This window comes from Polypterus senegalus, chromosome 3, assembly GCF_016835505.1.
Source record: "Polypterus senegalus isolate Bchr_013 chromosome 3, ASM1683550v1, whole genome shotgun sequence".
Taxonomy (NCBI): Eukaryota; Metazoa; Chordata; class Cladistia; order Polypteriformes; family Polypteridae; genus Polypterus; species Polypterus senegalus.
In genome coordinates, this window is record NC_053156.1 from 227,841,922 (window position 1) to 227,862,137 (window position 20,216).

Below are 20,216 nucleotides of genomic sequence, written 5' to 3' on the forward strand. Positions count from 1 at the left end.
ATTCGGATTCAGCGGGTTAGAAAATGGATGGATGGATGTTATCCCAATATCTTCCAAGATGGGGGCTGTACAATATTCACACTAGCTGTAAACTAATATGTATGAGATGGGATTTTTAACCCAAACATAAACCTAAAAAGAGAAATAGAAGAACAGAACAGGGAGAAAATCTTTGGACTAGCATTCTTGCTAAGTCTGGTTAAACTTCAGTTGGATCTTCCAGAAAGAATGACGCTGTCAGGGGCCTCAAAATGCAATATACCACTTAGAAACAGTGTAATAATTATGAGATGGGTGATAGATAGATAGATAGATAGATAGATAGATAGATAGATAGATAGATAGACAGATCATGTGATGCATGCACACCTGGAGACCACCTTCTGGACTCTGAGGGGGTAAGCAGTTCCACCCCAGGATGAGAGGGGGTGCTGACTCTAACAGTATGGTCTCTTTTCTCTACAGCATAGAACAGCAGTCTAATGGGGATGATTCGCGACATCCACACAACCCAGAGAAAGCTCCACCACTTCTAGTCCCAATGATATAAGAAGGAGCTGCTCCCAGAAGGTGGTGATGTATTCTGACTTGATGATCAAGGAGGGCACATCTCCTGGCCTTTTTTAGCTCTCTTGGCAAAAAGAGTTATTTTTATTTGTAATTTGGGCTCTAAAGGCTACATTTTTTTTGTTCCATCTAAATAGGGTGACGCGGTTGATACCCCAACTATTTCCCAGAGCGTTCTTATCTATTTCCCAGCCCTGGGACAATAGATGGACAGATATGAAAGCTATTATATGAAATCAGATAGATAGATAGATAGATAGATAGATAGATAGATAGATAGATAGATAGATAGTAATAATTGATTATTGATTCTCTAAAAACAAAATTTTTATTGTTTGATTTTGCGCTGCCTTCGTCTGCCTGAGCACATGAATTCATCCCACCCACCACTCTTTAAAAAGCCTTCTATAAATGTCTCCCTAAATTAAGAGGTTTTCTCTCTTCTTGTCTTCCCTTTTTAGACGGTACATTGAGTCAGTGTGTTCTGACAGACAGCAAGCAGATTGTGTGCCTCTCGCTTGCCACTGTTATGAGGGAAACAAACCGTCTTTTTAAAGGCTTTTCTATTATTAAAGACTCAATGATGCCAGATTGCTTCCTCTTAGTTTGGATTCTTTTTTGACATCCTCAGCTATGGCAGCATGAATAAGCAATCACTACAGATGCTGTAAAATGTCAGGTGTGTGGAGTTCTTTTTATTTTGATAGTTCACTCCAGTATTGGTGCTTTTTTCACTCTAGTGGAAAGTCTCTCCCTTCTTACCAATAATGCATTAGAGCGTACTTTAAGCATTTTTCCCTTTTCACCGATAAAAGGATCAGAAAGGATTTTCATTCCCTCCCAGAATTCAAGCCTAAATGTAAAATAAGCTGCATTTGCTAGAGAAACAGTGAGAAGGGAAGCCCTCTTGTCAGCTACAGCATATGATTGGATTAGGCCAACCAGGGAGCTGATACCTCCAATAAATGAATGTGATCAGTTTGGAATTCAAAGCCATTTTTGTTCGAAAGAGGGGAGGGATGAAGAAGACGTTGAAACTATATCCACCAAAATATTTTGAGTTAGAAGAAAGTGATTGGAAATGATAACCAGATGATGGAGTGAGGAACACTTCCACCTGACATACACTGATCAGCTGCCACATTAGAACCACTGACAGGTGAAGTACATAGCATTGATGATCTCATTACAGTGGAGCCTATCATGGGGTGGGATATATAAAGAAGCAAGCGATTAATCAGTTCTTGAAAGTGATGAATTGGAAGCAGGAACAATGGGCAAGCGTAAAGACAAACTTTGATGCTTAGATGACTGGTCAAAGAATTTCCAAAATGGCAGGTCTATTGGGGTTTTTCCCAGTATGCATTGGCAAATACCAAAAGTGGTCCAAGGAAGGACAACCGGTAAACCAGTGAAGAGGTTATGGGCACCCAAGGCTGATTGATGCACATGGGTGACAAAGGCTAGCCCATCTGGTCTGATTGCACAGAAGAGCTACTATAGTACAAACTAACGAAAAGCACAATGCTGACCATTGAGAGAAAGGGGTCAGAACACACAGTGCATCACAGCTTGCTGCGTATGCAGCTACGTAGCTGCAGATCAGTCAGAGTACCCATGCTGACTCCTCTCCACCCCAAAGAAACAATTACAATGGGCATGAGAGTGTTACAACTGGACCATGGAGCAATGGAAGAAGGTGGCCTGTCTGATAAATCACATTTTTTAGACTGTATGGCATCCATGTGCGTGTGTGTCATTTACCTGGGGAAAAGATGCTAGCAGGATTTATGGGAAGAAGGTAAGCCAGCAGTGTGATGTTCTGTGCAATGTTCTGCTTGCCTTGGATCTTGGCATTCATGAGGATGTTATTTTGATATTTAATACCAACCTGAAGATTGTTGCACACAACACAAACCCAATGGTAGCCCCTAATGGCAGCAGGATAATGCCCCTTGTCACACTGCATAAAATGTTCAGGAATGGTTTGAGGAATGTGACAAAGAGTTGAAGGTGTTAACTTGGCCTGCAAATTCCTCAGCTCTCAATCTCATCGAGTGTCTGTGGGATGTGCTGGAAAAACAAGTCCGATCTGTGGAGGCCCCACCTCTCAATTTACAGGACTTAAAGGATCTGCTGCTAACACCTTGATGTCAGATACCACAGGACACCTTCAGAAGTCTTTTGGAATCCACACCTCGATGGGTCAGAGCTGTTTTGGTAGCATGAATGGGGCTTACACAATATTAGGTTGGTGGTTTTAATGTTGCGTCTGATCAGTGCATATGGGCTTCAGTTTAATTACTGGCAGGGTTGGCTTCTGTAGTAGTAGCAATAGCAGAAGTAGTAGTAGTAGTATTGTTAAGTGTACAGAGCACAGCAAAACTGGATGTCTGGCTAACATTCAAGACATCGCCACGCTATAGATCAGCAAAAATGTAAAGGAAAAAGCTATTCAGACTTACTAATTCAAGGGCTTGCTCACTTACAAAACAAATTGCATTGGCATTGAAGTTTGCATTTGTAATTACCTTTCCTACAAAGTACCCATCTATTCTTCACTTAAATATTGCCTGATAAAGTTTCTTCAAAAGCATTACAACTAGAAAACTCCAGTTTCCACCTACAGTTCAACTATAGGAGTTGGCATAAGGTAAGAATGTTAATTTAGTGAAGGGGACACTCCATTTTATTTAAAGTCACCAATTGACTTGACATGGGTGTCTTTGGACCAGAGTAACTATAGGTAAACATACAAAGTGAGACACAAAAATAACCTGATTGGTAAAAAAAATATATTTATTGATGAATTACAGCATTCTAAACATTGTCACCTTTTATATACTCCCCCTCCCAATCTCTACACTGCTCCATACGTATTTTCCATTGATTGAAACAGTGCTGGAAGTCTTCTTGTTTGAGGCTCTTCTGTCTTCACTTCATCCATTGAAGAAAAATGTGTTCCCTTCAAGTCACAAGTAAAAATCACAAGGAGCTAAATCGGGCGAATAGGGAGGATGATCGAGGATAGGAATGTTTTTGTCAGTCAAAAACTGCTTTACGGAAAAAGGGAAAATTTGCAAGAAATTTGATGTTGATTCGCTGTCTAATTTTTTTTACCCGAATTGTATAGCAATTGTTGTGCAAATGCTGACTGGGCTATTCACAGGATATACCTAGCCGATCGGTGTGTAGGAGGGGATATACTGTAATTCTATGATTCACGTCCGGCCGACCTCCAGACGGTTTTCCAGGAAAGCCCCAAGCTCAGTCCGGTTATCTTTGAGTCTCACCTCATACTCAGGTATTAGAAGAACATATGAACTCCACAGACACTTTGGCCAGGAAGGGTACCAAGGCTCCTGGGAGAGTGATGATTCAGATCTAACTACTGTGCCACCATTTCAAAAAGCCCAAACTTGGAAATTCAGAAATGATGGTGAACTGAACAGTAAACATTAAAATTAATGCATTTTGAAAAGAAGTAAAATTTTGGTCTCAGAATTAGGAATGGTCCAGTGTGCTTAATGTCATGGACCAGATTAAATAAGGCAGCTCTGACAGGACTCCATTTCAACAGTGGTTGAGCACAACTCATACTTCAGAATGTAGCTCAGTACACGCAGCTCTGTACGTTTGGTCCTCCAAAATCTAAACTTACCATATGCCCCCTTCACTGCCTACTCTTTAAATGTACAATCTGGCAGATTTGTACCATTTTTGTTTTTAACAAATTAGCCATCTTCAGTGCTTTAAAGCCAAGTTTCTCCCTGTGGACAAATAAAGTTCTCTCTATCAATTGAGTGAATCCCACAAATTTTCTGTCCAATAAACCTTCAGCTGAGATTTGAACCTAAATACAGCTCAGGACAGCTCAGGTGAGTATCACAAAGCATTTTAGGATTTTGTTCAGGCGGATGTGTCTTGTATTGATGGACTCATAGCATAAACCTGATGGGAAATATTGATTTGGGAAGAAGATCTGGTCATGAAGTAACTATTTCATCAAGGCATGGAGAGCCACCAGAAAAGTAAAAGAAAAGAGCTTTCACACAGTAGATTTTCACAAATTATTATTATTTTTCAACCATAAGTGTTATGGTTCAGACATTTCAATGACAGTCTCATTTCCATTTTTTAAATATATAATCGTTAATATGTTTAATCATTACTGAACAGGCAGTGCACCCAGAGAGAAATCGAGGTCACAACATCTACATCTAAACATTCAACCTATGGAAAATAATTTTCACAAGATGTTTCTCCAGCACCTGGGTGGGTAAAAAAAAATCTGCTGTCCCATTCATTTTATGTTATTTTAATCACAATAGTACAGACACAATATAATATAGTATCTTTAAATTACATCATCATATACAAATCATTGAAGGGTAGACATCACAGTGCCCCCTACAGGTTTACAGTTTGATTGCAGTTAAAATAAATTAATTTAAATACATTATGGAACCTATTTGCTTGCTTTATCTCTTGTATGTATGTATATATTTATATATATGTATAATAAAGACACTACTTCTTTTGTTCTTGCTGGCCCTAGGAACATCGTTATTTTGTATAGCGGCTGTGAATAAATAACAGACTGACTTGGCTTGTGAAGCTCTAATCCCAAAGTTTTTTGGAGGTCTGGATGGAATAAAGCATAAGGTTTCTGGTGAGGCTGAATACATGGATGAAATGAGCCTGCATAAGAAGAGCGTGATCCTCTTCTACCTAAGCCTGTGGCGCACAAACCAACTTTGGAGAGTTACAGCACTTACCCTTCTGTGCAATATAAGTGTCTCGGATCCTGATTATTTAGTATGGCCTTCTTGTGTTATTAGTACCATGTCAGCATCTTCAGTTTTTCATTTTTCTGTCACCTAGAAGTTGGCCTTGGCAGCAGGTCTTTCAATGCCTGGCTGAACCTCTCAGTGATAAAGTAGGTATGTGCACAAGGATGAGCCAAGAAACAGTGGCAATCCACCTTCCTCATCTTTCATTTGTAAAAGCTAGGCATCTTACTAAAGGCAGTGGGCATCTTACCCTACTTTTGCTGTTAAATGGTAAATTAGCTTTTCAGTTAATGAAAAGTTAGAGGAGAAGATGCAGCTGAGATGGACAGATCTGTGGGCATCTGACAGCCCATTGCGATGAGGATGTTATTTAATTGAACATTGATAGGCTCAGATAATTTATTAATAGCAGTCCAAGGTTAGTTTTCTAGTACCACGTGCAGGAAACTCTGCTTCTACACATTGTGACACCAATGTCCTAGATGAGACCCGGAACTCAATACAAGTTGGCAACCACTATTCTGTAATATTATTTCAGCAGAAGAGCCAAACAAATTGCTCATATATTTATGACAATACTCTGAAAATGTACAGTGTAGGTAATCACCCTCCACCAGTTATTTACAACAGCACTCCGGAAGTAGCCATTGTGAAATCTGCTACCAGACCTTCCAGCAGTGGGGTCAAATTGGTCATATTGGTGGATGGATGTTTGGCCTTTTGTGATATTGGCTTAATACTGGAGACTAGCCGGCTACCATGGATTTGTTCTCCAAACTTTAGTTATATCAGTCCTACAGTACAGATTGGCTGGCCCATATGGAGTCAGCCTCAAGCAGCAAAGCTTAAATGACTTCTGTGGAGTTGGTCCCTAGAGTTAGCCACTAGATACTTATGAAAACAGTTCAGAAGAGGACACTGGGACTCCATTATGCAGTAGCAGCTAATGAGGGGCCAATATAATATTGTCCTCCAGCCATTTATGATCTTAGGCCAACTCTTAGGTATGAAGCCAACCTCCATCCCTCTGAAACAGAGAATTAATGGCCAGTATGGGGTGAACATCAAGAGGATAGGATTGGGTAGCTCATATGAAGTTAGCCTTCAGGAATTTGGGACATGAACTAAGTGCTGGAGAAGAAACCAGTATGTGATGCAACATTCACACTTTGGGATAAGTGAGTATGCAGATTGATTATGGAGTCTTTGTCCAATTTATTGGTGGAGTTCATAAGATTTTCTTATAGAGAAGAAGAATCCTCCTCTTAATTCTCCTCCTGTGTTCTATGAGCTTATCCAGAAGCTTTTTATTTTTAAGTTTAAACAGTTTTAAGTGAATAATGTGAGGAATGCAAGTATTTTATGAATTCCTATATTTAGTCTGCATTTATCTACTTTTATGAGTAATGATTCCAAAATCATGGAATTAGCCTCTCTCCCTGGTGGCAAGATTGGCTCTCCAGCAACTATAAAAAACCTCACAGTGTTCCAGTGTGGTGCTGAGGTGGCACCTGCTGCACTCGGGTCCTAATCCAGGTTGATCTTTAGGGCACCATAAAATACATTACATAAAATAAAGATTATATCATAATTTGCTTGGTATGTTTGCCTGTCAATTTTCACCATATTTTTTTTTCCTACACCCAAGGCAGTAGAGGGTCCATCCTGCTGGCATCTAAGGCTGTCTGTTCAATTATGGTTCGAATGGCCCATGAGTGTGGAGCATCTGACAGATTTCCTGTGCTTCTGTAGGCATTGATAACTGTAGTTCATTGAAGATGGCAGTGAGCCCTGGTGGTACACAGAAAAGTACAAGAACAACAACTTCAACCTCATCTCTCTGTGTGGCTTCTACTGGTAGCACACAAACTGTGTAGCAATGTAACTGTGAAGGTGCTATAAAAAACATGATTTAGCTTCTTTTATTTGTTGGCCCACTTAACCTGCAACTGCTCCGTCCTGGGTATGACGTTAATCTGCATCCATCCCTGCACGTAGGCCCTCCAACCTGCAGGGAAAAACTTGGAGGTTGATGGCAGAATTGGCACTTCAGCCACCATAAAAAACCTCACACTGTTCCTCTCCATCTGAACTAGTGTGGTGCTGAGGTGTCACCCGTTGCATGGCTACACTCGGGTCCTACTCTGGATCCTGAGTTGGTTTGTTGTGTGGTAAGTGTGGCAATGTGCTGTATCAGCGTGTGTTCCTAACCTCCTCCTCCTCCTCCTCCACTCACTGTAACAGAGTGCAAGTTACTACTGATGTTGCCTTGTGATGGGCATACTTTATTTCAGGTCATTTCTAAGAAACAAAATATATTAAGTCTGTGCTCTTTGCTCTGAATTAGGCAGTTCCATGAAGTTAAATGTATTCTGCTCCACTCATTCTTGTGCACAATCAGTCCCAGCACTGCCCAGGCCTTTACAATATTAACACATTCATTGTACAATTTGCACAACAACCCCCCTCCCGCATCTCAAGCTCACATTGCACTAAATTATATTAGTTTAATTTTCTTTGGCTTGTACTTTCAATTTTTTTTTGTTTATTTCTTTACTTATTTACCCACCTGCTGTCCCTGATGTGTAAGGTGATTGTTGCCTCTTCTGTGGAAGACTATGCAAAGTTCTACTGGAAGCGCGTGAGGGTTGAGTTTCCAGTGGGCACTAAATCTGCAGCAAGCAAGAGTCCCAAATTATATGAGCTGAGCCTGGAGCGTTTCCGAGCTGCAGGCACGGGTGTAACCCCCCCTCCCTGAAGACTGAGAGAAGATGGTCCGCGCTTTGATACCACCTTACCGTTTGCCACCTGCCACCCAACCCACTTCACCTACTTGAACAGAAAAAGTTTACAGCAGATAGACTGGCACAGGAAATGAGCAACCAAGTCTATGAGCTGTGGCAAGGCAAGACGGATAATTCAAACACCTTGATAGGGCTCGGCTCATAACACAACAAGTCACAAGGGAAGTCGATTTGTATGGAGTCCAAAGCAAGCACAGGCATGCAAAGCAGTACTTTTAGATTGATCTGTTTTCGCATTTTTTTAACCAGTGTTTTTATTTCAGCCACTCTAGCCATCACTGAGGCGGAAGTGCATAAAGTGTGAGGTCGAAAGGATTTTCCCAGACATGTTCTATTGCAATTATATCCGGGACTGTTTTACAGGGCAAGACTGGAGACTTCCTCATTTGTACCAGTCTGTACTTGGTAGTGGTCCCATTGCTTAATTATAATATATATACAGTATACAGTAACCATTTGAGTGTGTGTGTGTGTATAAATAAGTATGTGTATACATATACATATATAAATATACTTATTTATTTGTGTAAATATATACACGGTATATAAATACATCTTACAAGTATATGTAAGATATATATATATATATATTTATGTAAGTATACAGTCTATGTCAAAATTGAATTGAAAAATCTGACTCATTGCAATTAGTCGAGGTGTTTGGCAGTGAGTCAGGCTACTAGGAAGGACTTTGATATTTTTCAAATTGCCACAAGCCTGTGTCACTTCATTGCAATGAGCCCAAACATTTAGATGAATATTATTTTCCTGTTAGCCCGGCTCTTTGCAAGACACCAGAATCTGCTTAGTGCAATATAACTGGCACAAAGCAGGAACCGAAACAGGTGCCAGTCCATCACAGGGAATGCAATCACTCAACCTTCACATAAATATTTGTATTTAAAGAAATAAAAAAAAAAAATTAAAAAAAAAATTTTCATAGCTGAGGCAGGCAGTGTGGTATAGTGTAGTGGTTAAGGCTTTGGACTTCAAACCCTGAGGTTGTGGGTTCCAATCCAGGTACTGACACTGTGTGACCATGAGCAGGTCACTTGACCTGCCTGGGCTCCTATTGGAAAACCAAAGGAAATGTTACCAGTTGTATCATAAATGTTGTAAGTCACCCTGGATAAAGGTGCCAGCCAAATAAATAAATGTAATATAAGCTGATGAGATATTTGCTTGGGGTGCACAGAAGCAGGTTTGGGTAGCACAATGAATCATTACAAGTGTTTTTAGTTGTGCACAGTTTGCTTTGAGGCAATGCAGTCAACAGCAACCAACTGAATGACAATTATCCCAGCCGAGTACATGTTTACTCTTTCTATTAAGGGCAACACTTCAGTTTTGTTAAAAAATGAAGCTGTCATTAATTTAGAACAGAGGTTCTGCCACCGTTGGGTCGCAGGTTTCTGTTGTATTTAATGGTTACGGGTCACGATGGGTTTTCCTCACACTGATTAAGCAATCAATATATCTCTATCAATTGTAAACCAAACCCAAGCTGATCATCTACAATTCTCAAAGAGGGATGGTTATAATGTACAGCCACACCCATGCAGACATTCAACAAAGAATGGGCCTTGAAGACACTAAAAAGAGCAATAGTTTAAGAAATCTTGATTAAGAGCATATCTGGTGCTCTGCTCAGGATTGACTGATACTGCCAGGATCAGCCTGAACTTCACGCCAGAACCCTAAACTGCACAAGATAAGTACTGGAAATGGATGAATACGTGGATTTATCGGTATTCCTAATTTAAATTGAAGTAGAACCAGAAGATTATAAATGTATCCTCACTGTGAATTTTAAGCGTGACTATTCTAGCTATAAGCTCAGAACCTCTTTTTAAATGTGACACCAGTGTGAGAAGCATACGGTTGCCAATCACAGCACTGGCAAGTATTCACCAATGGCAAACAGTACTCTGGATCAAACCAGTAAAAAAATCTTATCAGGGGTTACAAAAATGTTAGGGCATCTTTTTGAGGCATCCAATAAGCATTTGATAGGCATTTATAAGACGTGTGTGTTAGATTAATTCACAGTATCATATCTGCACAGTTTCAGTGAGCATAGGGATACGCCTTATGATGGACCGATAGCCTCACAACTATGAAAGGGTTTGTGCAGTTTCAAAAATTGATATAAATATGCTGTATACTATATATATATATTGTAATATAGTGTGTGCATATACACATTTACTTATATGAAGACCCGGAAGAGCTGAATCCAAAATTATTCAGTTAGTAAAACTAAAACCAATTGACTAGGGAAAACTACAGACAGAACCATAAAATCAAAGTTTGTAATTGCTTTGTAAATCCACTGCACTTACGTTACTAAGAAAGTCTCAGGATCAAATAAAGCTTGATTGACTGTGTTCTCTACCAAGCTACTTTCCTCCAAGGAACCCACAGGCCAAATCTGGTTTTGCTCGGGTGAGGCTTTGAAGACACTAGGCCACAATACCCATCAGAAACATTCATTAGCAACCTCAATTTAAGTTTGACATGACTTCCACTCCTCATCTTGAACTGACTCCATTTCTTCAATCAGCTTGTCCTTCTACAGCCCCATCCATAGTGAGCAGCTTTATCAAATGCAGGTCATCAACTAGTATATCAAAATGCAAAAGGGGGCATTGGATTTAGCAAAAATAAATGTTTGTAAAGAAAGGTTTCATTTCTCTCATGGCAACAAGCTTCAAATGATTCTCTAAAGAGCTGTAAAGATACATAAATAATCACATGAAGAGTGGCTTTTTTTCTTACTTGCTTATAGAATCAGAATCTGCTTTCCTGGGTGGTGGTGAGAGGGGGGTTAAAATTGCAAACACCTATGCCATTGTAGCCGGTTATTGATGTTGCATCTTCTGCACGTCACTGAAATGCATATCAGAGAGAGCATGCTGCTGGACAACTAGAGTCAGATACGGGAAACAACACGTTGTATAGCACATACCGTCAACAGGAATGTCATCAAAACACAAAGAGAGCATTTTGCGTAGCACATCTCTCTGCCGCACAATACGTGTGTGCAGCAGGATGGGATTACGCAAACGGCACCAAATATACAGAATGTGTTCCTTGTGCAGCACAGACTGCTCCACAAGAATTGATAGCTATGTAATACTCATTGAATAGAACATACCGCTACACATATGTCATATCTGCAGCACAAAATTCATACTGAGCACAGCTACACAAAAACGCAAAATGATTCCCTGCACTTGTGCACGGTTGGAGGTCTAAAGTCCAGTACCGAACAAGGATGTAAAGCACATGTACTGCTTTGTGGGATAGTCCAGCCAGAATGTTGCCTTTTGTTGTCCTTCTTATGTGCCTTGGATGCGGTCATTACCGTCCTCTCGTATTTTTAACTAAGGACGTCTTTCACTAGACAGCACTGCGAAGTCTGGCGAGGGAAGTACTTCAGTAGTTTGTCTCTTCAGACCAAGCAACACCAGAGCTGCAGTTCAATTGGCTGGTTCAGTCCAAGCTGCCTCTGTAAGAATGGGGTGTGGGGGAGGACAGGGTGGGAGATGTGGTTCAGGATTGGGGGAGGGGGGCATCGAGATTGCTGGTCCACAAGGCAGGCAAACTAGATGGACTCCACATAGTTGGCAGGGTACAAACCAAGCTGGCCATTGTCCAGGCGACCCTTGCACCAGCCCTGCTCATCCTCATCCTCCAGTTTGGTCAGCTCATCTCCTGAAATCCAAACCAAAGTGAACCAATTTATCAGTGGCAGGAGGTGGGCATTAAGTGAACAATACATTTCATCTCCTAACTGGTTAACTGATCTCTCAAGGTCCTTCTCACTTGATAACTGTCCATGACTCCTGACCATCATAATGCCCTTATTCCCATATATCTCCATTGGACAGTTGTCCTTATCTCCTGGCCAGCCATCTTTCTCTTAAATCTTCTCCTCTCAACTTAACATTTCTTGTTCACTATTACTTCATTCTAACAAGATCTGCACTTGCTCCTCACTTCAGTTCAGTATTTTCCCAAATCAAAGTTATTCCTTCATAACTTGCTTGTGTCACACATACAACCACCCCAGGTGGCACTTTCACTAGCCTTCTCCTCATTTCTTTCATTCACAGCAACAAGAAGATGTCCAGATCTCTATCCCTTTTGGTCTTCTGCCCTTGAAGCCCACTGATGCTGGAAGGAGTTCTCAATCAACTACACCATAGAACATTGCTGGCCAAACCCTAGTGAAGATGACAGCTAATGTGAAACAGCTTTCTTTGCCTTAGTTCTTTTTTGTTCTTTCAAATATAGTGGCAGGCATAGCGGCCCTTTTGTTTTGTTTTCTGAGTGAATTACTGTAAATGAGAATGACCGGGCTGGCACCCCAACATTTTCCTGTGGGAACCTGCAGTGCCTTATTCAACCACACACGCTATATATGCATTTGCCACATGAAATTATCCTAAAGTTAACTGCTTTCTATAACAATGTGTTTGTAATCAGAGCCAGATTAAGGTGGGTGCTATTGATGCTGCAGCATTAGGCCCATTCCTGAAAGAGGCCCAGATGAAAACATACAAGAATTTTCCGGAAGATGAACAGTTTTCCTTTGCTATATTAACCTCAAAATAATTCTTAGAATGAAATTTGGGGTCCAACTTTCAGATGCCTAGACACAGCGTTCCTTATTATACAGTTACTATTGTTCTTTGCACTGTGACGTAACTATAAAGTTGTTGTGTTTATTGTTAACCGAAGATTTCAAGTTAATGCTATTAATTTTACAGTAAACAGTTTACTTAGTAATTTAGCTGCATTTTATGCAATATCTTGGGGATTCTTGCCATTTTATTATTGTTCGGTAAGTGCCACATAGTAAATTTTTCACCTTGAAAGTTAGTTGTACAGTAAAAATCAATGGCTATTTAAAGGTAAAACTAAAAGCCAGCCCGCAGGCCCAGCATGGATATTTAGAATTTTTAAAATCCTCAACAGGATTCTGGTCTATTATGAAATTTAATTTGTGGACAAATTTTTACCCTTAAGAGCCTGAACTGAGTCACTTTGACCCAATGTCTCTGCAAATTAATTTTTTCTTACTCTGTTTTTCGTAAGAGAATTTTGAAATTTTGTGTATTTCATTGTTAGGTTTTCTGCATTAAGTGCACTTTTCAGACAATTGCTATTGAATGTTGATGTTACATAGTTTGATGTTAATCTTGAGTTGTTACGATACTACATCGTTATTATTCATGTTCAATAAAGGTTGGCTGGTTGCGTTGCAAGCAATTAAGGCTCCTTGGTCGGTTTGAGTGCGCATGTACGGTGAGTGTCGAATGCACATGCACCAATGGCGAGAAAAAATAGGCCTTTTTTGCGCTGCAGCATCAGGCCCAATTTCGTCTTAATCCAACCCTGTTTGTAATCACAACTGCCTTGGCTTGAAAAATCAACATATTTGGTAAGTTTTTAAGGTTTTTCTCCATACCCCATACCTTTCATGGTAAAGCTCAAGAGTAGGCAAAATGTTTTTTTGAATTTATAAAAAGAGCTTAATTTGAGAACACAATATCATCTGGCAAATGCATATATACCTTGTTTGTGAAGAAAGAACTTTAACAGAAAAATACCGAGCTCATCCTTTAACCTCATTGGCTCAGCTGACTCTTAAATTCTCTTATCTTTGATTGTCTGGATAATTTTGTAGCACAGAGACTGGAAGACTCACCTGCTTTGAAGCTCAGCTCATCCTGCTCCTGCCCCTCGTAGTCATAAAGTGCCCTTACTCTCACTCCTTTATTTGCAGAAGACTCGTCCTCAAAGGGGTTGGATCCTCCATTAGTTTCATTCCCTGTGAAAGGGTTGGCAGACTCCTCATCAGACCACTCTGCTGAATATGCCTGGTTTTTGTCATAACTGCTCACACTGCAAGAAGAGGGTAACACACAGTTTGTTTAAGTGATGAAAAAGCCATGACTCCTATGCTGATAAAATGCAGTCAACTTGGACACACGTAATGTTTGATAGCTTTATACAGATGAGAAGAAGAATGGGTTTGGAAGCATTTGTCTGTACGTTAATGAGTTAACATGAGAGTGTGTGTGCATGTGTGTCAGTATGTTTGTGAGTGTGCACACCAATATCTGCTTGTGTAAGTATTTTATGATTTACAATCCTTACTTTTTCCAGGGTTTTTATTTATGGGTAAACAATGAAACCATCTTGTGTTGTGGGTGTTTTATAACCCAACAGACTAAATTCTCTAATGAGTTTTTTGAGTTACTGCCTTATTTAAAAGTTATTCATTTTTTACCATCATCAGGTCCTACCTGCCCCGGTCACCAGCCTGTGCCAGATGCTCTCCTCCAGGGGTGACATTGGTAAGGGTCACCCCCTCATTGGGCTTCTTCGCTTTTTCTCTTTTAGTGATGGTGTGCGTCAGGTCAGGGTTATATTCCTGTAGGAGACAAACCAGAAAAAACTGAATGACAGTAACAGAACATGGTCAACAGTCGCAGCTGGAGAAGTGTTTGCCACTTATGACCATTTTTATATTTGAGTGTTGACTTCATTTGTTTTTTTATGCACCCTAAAGGAAGAAACTTTATGTCCCCAAACGAACAGCAATGCATGTCTTGTGGGAGGCACATGCAGTGTTTTATTTGGCAGTAGAGCACTGGCTAAAAACCTGCTGTGGCTCGTCTTCATCTAACTTAAATGCTGCCAAGCCATCAGTACACCCACAGCATCTCAGAAAGTCCAAAATTTTAAATCAGGACTAGAATAACAAATCAGGGACTGTGCATGGAGGTGTGCATAAAAAGAATGAAAACATGAGATGTAGTGTGTGTACCTGTACATGTTAAGAGTTCATATGTACTCCTGAAGAAGGTGTGTGAAGTGTAGAACTAGGCAGATTGATTAACGGAAATGCTGTGTGTGCAAAGAAGCATTAGTCAGTGAAAGACGCCTGTATTGATAACAAAGAGGCAGTGCCAGTCGTGCTCATTTGAAGCCCTGGGAGGGGTGGACGGACGTCACCCCTCGTTGTCCATAGCGGGTAGTCGGTAATATTAGACTTCGATGATTTCTAGGATGGGGTGATGGTCCCCTTTGGTGTACAGAGCTTACGCACTTTTACTCTTTTATAAACAGTACATGGGGGTAATAGCGCCCACTCACTATCACCAGATCGATGCCTGGAGGGGTCTTCCTCTCAGTGTCCGAATTGTGTGCCCCTTCAGTACACAAACAGCACCCCTTTCTTTTTTTTTTTGTTCCCTTTTATTAATTTTATTACAATCCATACAAATCAATCAAGTTTTTACAAAAAGAAAAATTAAGTTAAGAACATATCGATCCCCACCCCTGAGAGAGAGAGCAAGCCAAACAGCGTGAAATTTAAGACCTGTAAACATACCTAAATTAATAAATTCTCTGTGCTTTATGAGCTTATTTTAAAATAATACTGATTAGATCCTGCCATGTTTTGAAAAAAGTCTGTATGGATCCTCTAACTGAGAAATTGGAAATTTTTCCAATTTCAAATAATATAACACATCAGTTTCCCACTGACTTAAAAGAGGAGAGTTTGGGTTCTTCCAGTTTATCAGAATAAGTCTGCGTGCCAAAAGTGTAGTGAATGCTATCACAATTTGTTTGTCCTTCTCCACTTTAAATCCTGTCCGTGTCCGGGCCGGGTGAGGTTTCCTGTGTTGAGTCAAATAAAGCAAAAGACTCCACACCTGGTGGTGCCCTTCCATCAATTCCTTTAAGTTTCAGCTTTGTAACCATACTCCCCCCTGAACCCAAAGACTTTGGTTACCCACCTGTTGCGGGGCCTGCATTGGTGAAGCAGGTGAGACGGTAATGAAACAGAGGCACAGGGCTTATTGGTTTTTAAAGACTGCTTCCTTCATTGGGTTTTAACCAATGCACGGAACGAACCAACACACAATCGTCCGTGTGGCGCTCAGGGTGGAACAGGAGGAGAGGAGATGGACATCCACTCCGCTCCCTCCGTCATGCTAGTCTGCTGTTTTCCTGTTCAGTATACACTGCCTGCTCATGTGCCCACCTCCAACTCGTCACTCGAGTCTTTGCACAGTCCAGATGTACCTGTGACTCACGTAGACTTTTCATTGCTCTGTGCGGTTTTGGCTGCCTTTCTATATATAATCCACCAAGACACCCGACCACGGTGGGAGGGGGTTGTGTACAAAGTGCAGGAGTATCTAAGAAGACGCATGTTTGTCGCGGATGCGAATTGCTGTATGTAGCGTGTAAAACAGTTTGCTATAGTGCACGCGGTTGTGCGTCATAACTGAAAACTTGTTTTTTAAAGACTGCTCACTTCATTGTGTTTTAACCTCAGTTGTAAAGAAACGTTTTAAGGATCCCATGGGATACCCCTCGCAAAAAGTTTTACACGCCGCATATGGCGATTCACCTCCGCGAGAAACATGCCTCTATTAACAGTCAACGTGGGTCGGAGCTGCATGTGACGCCGGTTTTTCTGTGTTGTTGCGTCTGAGTTGGTGGCCGTGGCTCTGTGAGTTGTCGTCGTATCCAATGGTCTTGGAGTTGGTGGGCGTGGCTCCTTCCTGTGTGCGCCATAGGTGCCTCACTTGTCGGCGGCTTAGTGAATCCACGCCCCTTCCGGCGTGCTTTCCATGGTTGTCTTGCCTTAGTGAATTATATACAGTATATACTGTAGATTGTAGTATAAATGCACCTTACCTGGAGGGTCCAAACTGAAGTGGGTCAGTGTGGTGGCCTAACCTAAACAATTAAGACAAACGAATGCACAAAGCAACTCTATGAAAAGGTGACTGAAAAGCACAAGTCAGGGGATACAAGATACAAGAAAATATCCAAGTGACTGTTGCATCAATCCTTAAGAAAAGGGAAGAGTACAGCACAGCTGTAAATCTCCTTCGAGCAGGTTGTCCGCAAAGACTGACTGATTGTGCACCAAGACATCTATGGGAACTCTGAAGGAGTTACAAGCTACAGAGACTGAGATTGGAGAGACTGCGCAGACAACAACTGCTGCTTAGGTATGCCACCAGTTGCAGCTTTATGGGACGGTGGCAAAGAGAAAGCCACTGTTCAAACAGAAAAATCCAGCAGGCACCTGGGAGACTTTGAAGTCAGGTGGAAAAATGTTCTGTTATTGATGAGACCAAAATTGAGCTTTTGAGCAATCAAATTTAACACCCTGTTTGGCTAACGCAAACAGTGCACATTATTAAAAACACACCATCCCCACTGACAAGCATGATGGTGGCAGCATCCTAATGCGGAGATGCGTCTCTGTAGCAGGCCATGGAAGGTCTGTGAGGGTAGAGGATAAATGGAATGCAGCAAAATGCAGGGAAATTCTGGTAAAGAGCGTGATGCAGTTGCAAGACACCATTGGCTTGGGGGAAAATTTGTTTTTGAACAAGGCAACAACCCCACACATAAAGCCCAAGTTACAAAGGATTGAATTAAAGATAATAATGTTAATGTCCTGGAGTGGCAGAGTCAGCGTCCAGAACTCAATGCAACTGAGAATTTGTGGCTGGACATGAAAAAGGCTGAGCAGGTGTACAAAGAAGAATGGAGAAAAATTGCAGTGCTGATTGAGAATTGTGCATACAGACTCAAGGCCAAAGGGGTATCTACTGAATACTGACCTGAACAGGGTGAAAACTTATGTGATCAATTATTTTGTGCTCTACATTTGTAATTAATGTTGATCACTTTGCGGAGATCTGTCACTTTGACATTAAAGATTCTTTTCCTGTTGATTAGTGTCAAAAAGGCCAAATTAAATTAAATGTATTTCAGTGTTCTGCAGTGGGCTGGCGCCCTGCCCAGGGTTTGTTTCCTGCCTTGCACTCTGCATTGGCTGGGATTGGCTCCAGCAGACCCCCGTGACCCTGTAGTTAGGATATAGCGGGTTGGATAATGTATGGATGGATGGATATTTCAATGTTGGATAATAACAGAATGTGAAAACATCCACAGGGGGTAAGGATTTAAATACTTTTTAAAGGCACCAAATGTACTGTAAGCCTGTACAGAATTAAGGTATAATGTAAAAAGGACACCAATCTTGGTGATAGTAAACGATAAATGTGCACATGTAAGAACATAACAAGAGAAGAAAACAATTCTGGATTGCTGAACACAGTACACGTATCAGAAAAGGAAATAACAAATATATTGTGTTGGGAAGTGTTAAGTACACATCTTGAATGAAGCAACTGCTGAAGTATGTATAGGAGAAAAAGCTGATGTATGGGAGAAACTAAAAAGAAAATCCATTAAAAAGAAAGCTATGCACATTAGTTTAGGTTACAGTGCATGTGTATAAGTCTGTGTGCGTGTATGTGTAAGAAGTGAATATATTAGATGAAAGACTTGAGACAGCAGCGTTTAGGTGTTTGAGGAGGGATGGATTTGAGTTAAAAAAAGGACTGTGAAGGAGCCAGGTTATTATGATCATGCGAGGGTGCAGACACTTATTAGATATCATCGTATACATGGCGAATATGTTGTGAAGAAAGCATAGTTGTTACAGCAAAGGAAAAAATAGAGCATGGGTTAGGGTAGAAATGATGCAGGGTGAGAATTTTTATTCATGTGTGTTGTGGAATTACACTACGATCCATCCCAGGTCGTACATTTTGCACTAAGGTAACTGCTGGTGCTAAGCCACAAGCATGTAACATCTGGATTAAAGGACTCCTGGAAACAGCGTTCTTAAAACACAAGCAAAAAGAGAACTCCATTAGAGAAAGACTCTAAACAATGCAAAGCAGAGCACTTCCTGGTGACATCAGCTGAGCTCCCTCTTTCTCTCACACTCAGCCCCCAACTATCTGTGTAGCACTGCTACTACACTATACCTATTAGAATGCAAATCCTGCCAACTACGCCAAGAGTATTGTCATGGAATCATGCCATAATCCATTCCAAATCGCTAATGGCCGGTGGTCTGCTGCAAACTTGTGACACCTAGAGTACACAGGTCGTCCCTAAAACGTAAGCTAAAGGAGAGCTCCATTAACTGTTTATGTAGGGAAAGGGAGCAAGCAAAGGAAAACGGAGTGCTCCCTGTTGATGTCAGCTGAGCTCTGCCTCACACAGAGCTCCTACATTTCGTTGCAGCACCGCCACTATGCTGTACCCATCTACAGTGCAAATGCTGCCAACTATGCCAAGTGTAATGTTGGGAAATCACAAGACAATCCATCCCAGGTCATACATTTTGCACTGTGGTAATGGCTGGTGGTCAGCCATGAACCTGTGATGTAAATCAGTGTGCTTCCTGTTGGCATCAGCTGAGCTCCCTCTTTCACCATACTATACAACACTGCCTCCACAATGCACAAGACTAAATCGTCAATTTCAGCATTTTGTCTAGGTAGGAACACACAAGGAGACAAACTGAAGCAACAGACTCACTTATCGTCTTGTATTAGCCTCTAAACGTGCAGTTACAATGGTCTTCCTGGTATGGGGTTCCTCACTCTAATTTTAACGCCTCTTTAGTTGTGTCATAAGAAACTACCCAACAGTAAAAAGAAATGTTTTAAGATTATAAGAAGCACACAAGTTAACATTTAAAGCATTTGGCTTAGCATTCACCTATAAGTAGACCTTTGGTATTCAGTGTGGGTGTGCTGTTCAGAAAACTATACTGTACATTTCTTAATTGTACCTATTTAATGTTTCAGTTCCTGTGCTCAGACTAAGAACCCTAATTGATCTCAGAGGGCTTGCTTTTCATTTCAAAGGCATCCAATGACAACCCAGAATTTTAGTTTAAGAATCTTATCTGGCTTCCATTCAGTGAACTGATACAAATTCACCGCAGCTCCTTACCTCAAACTGAGGCCAATTCATGTGCATTCCTGGGCCATGGAAGTTGTTGAACCACTTGAGGTCTTCCTGAGCATCGGCGGTGCGGATGGTTTGCTCCAATTCCCTGTAGACACTTGAGTAGCTGAGAAAATACAAAACACATATTAAGACAGATTTGAAAGATTATGGCTGGCTGCTTTGTTGAGTC

At 40.9% G+C, this 20,216-nt stretch overlaps 1 protein-coding gene across 5 annotated transcripts in view; it reads right to left on the minus strand.

The window, feature by feature from the left end:
* Positions 1-9,252: 9,252 nt before the first annotated feature.
* Positions 9,253-20,216, minus strand: part of pacsin1b (protein kinase C and casein kinase substrate in neurons 1b) — a 205,747-nt gene continuing 194,783 nt past the window's right edge. For all 5 annotated transcript variants that reach the window (XM_039748686.1, XM_039748687.1, XM_039748688.1 and 2 more), the window contains 4 exons: positions 20,030-20,150; positions 14,482-14,609; positions 13,881-14,077; positions 9,253-11,881 (listed from right to left, as the gene is read on the minus strand). In XM_039748686.1, coding sequence (XP_039604620.1) covers positions 11,772-11,881; positions 13,881-14,077; positions 14,482-14,609; positions 20,030-20,150 — 556 coding nt within the window. In that variant the 3' untranslated portion in view covers positions 9,253-11,771. The remainder of the gene's footprint in view (positions 11,882-13,880; positions 14,078-14,481; positions 14,610-20,029; positions 20,151-20,216) is intronic.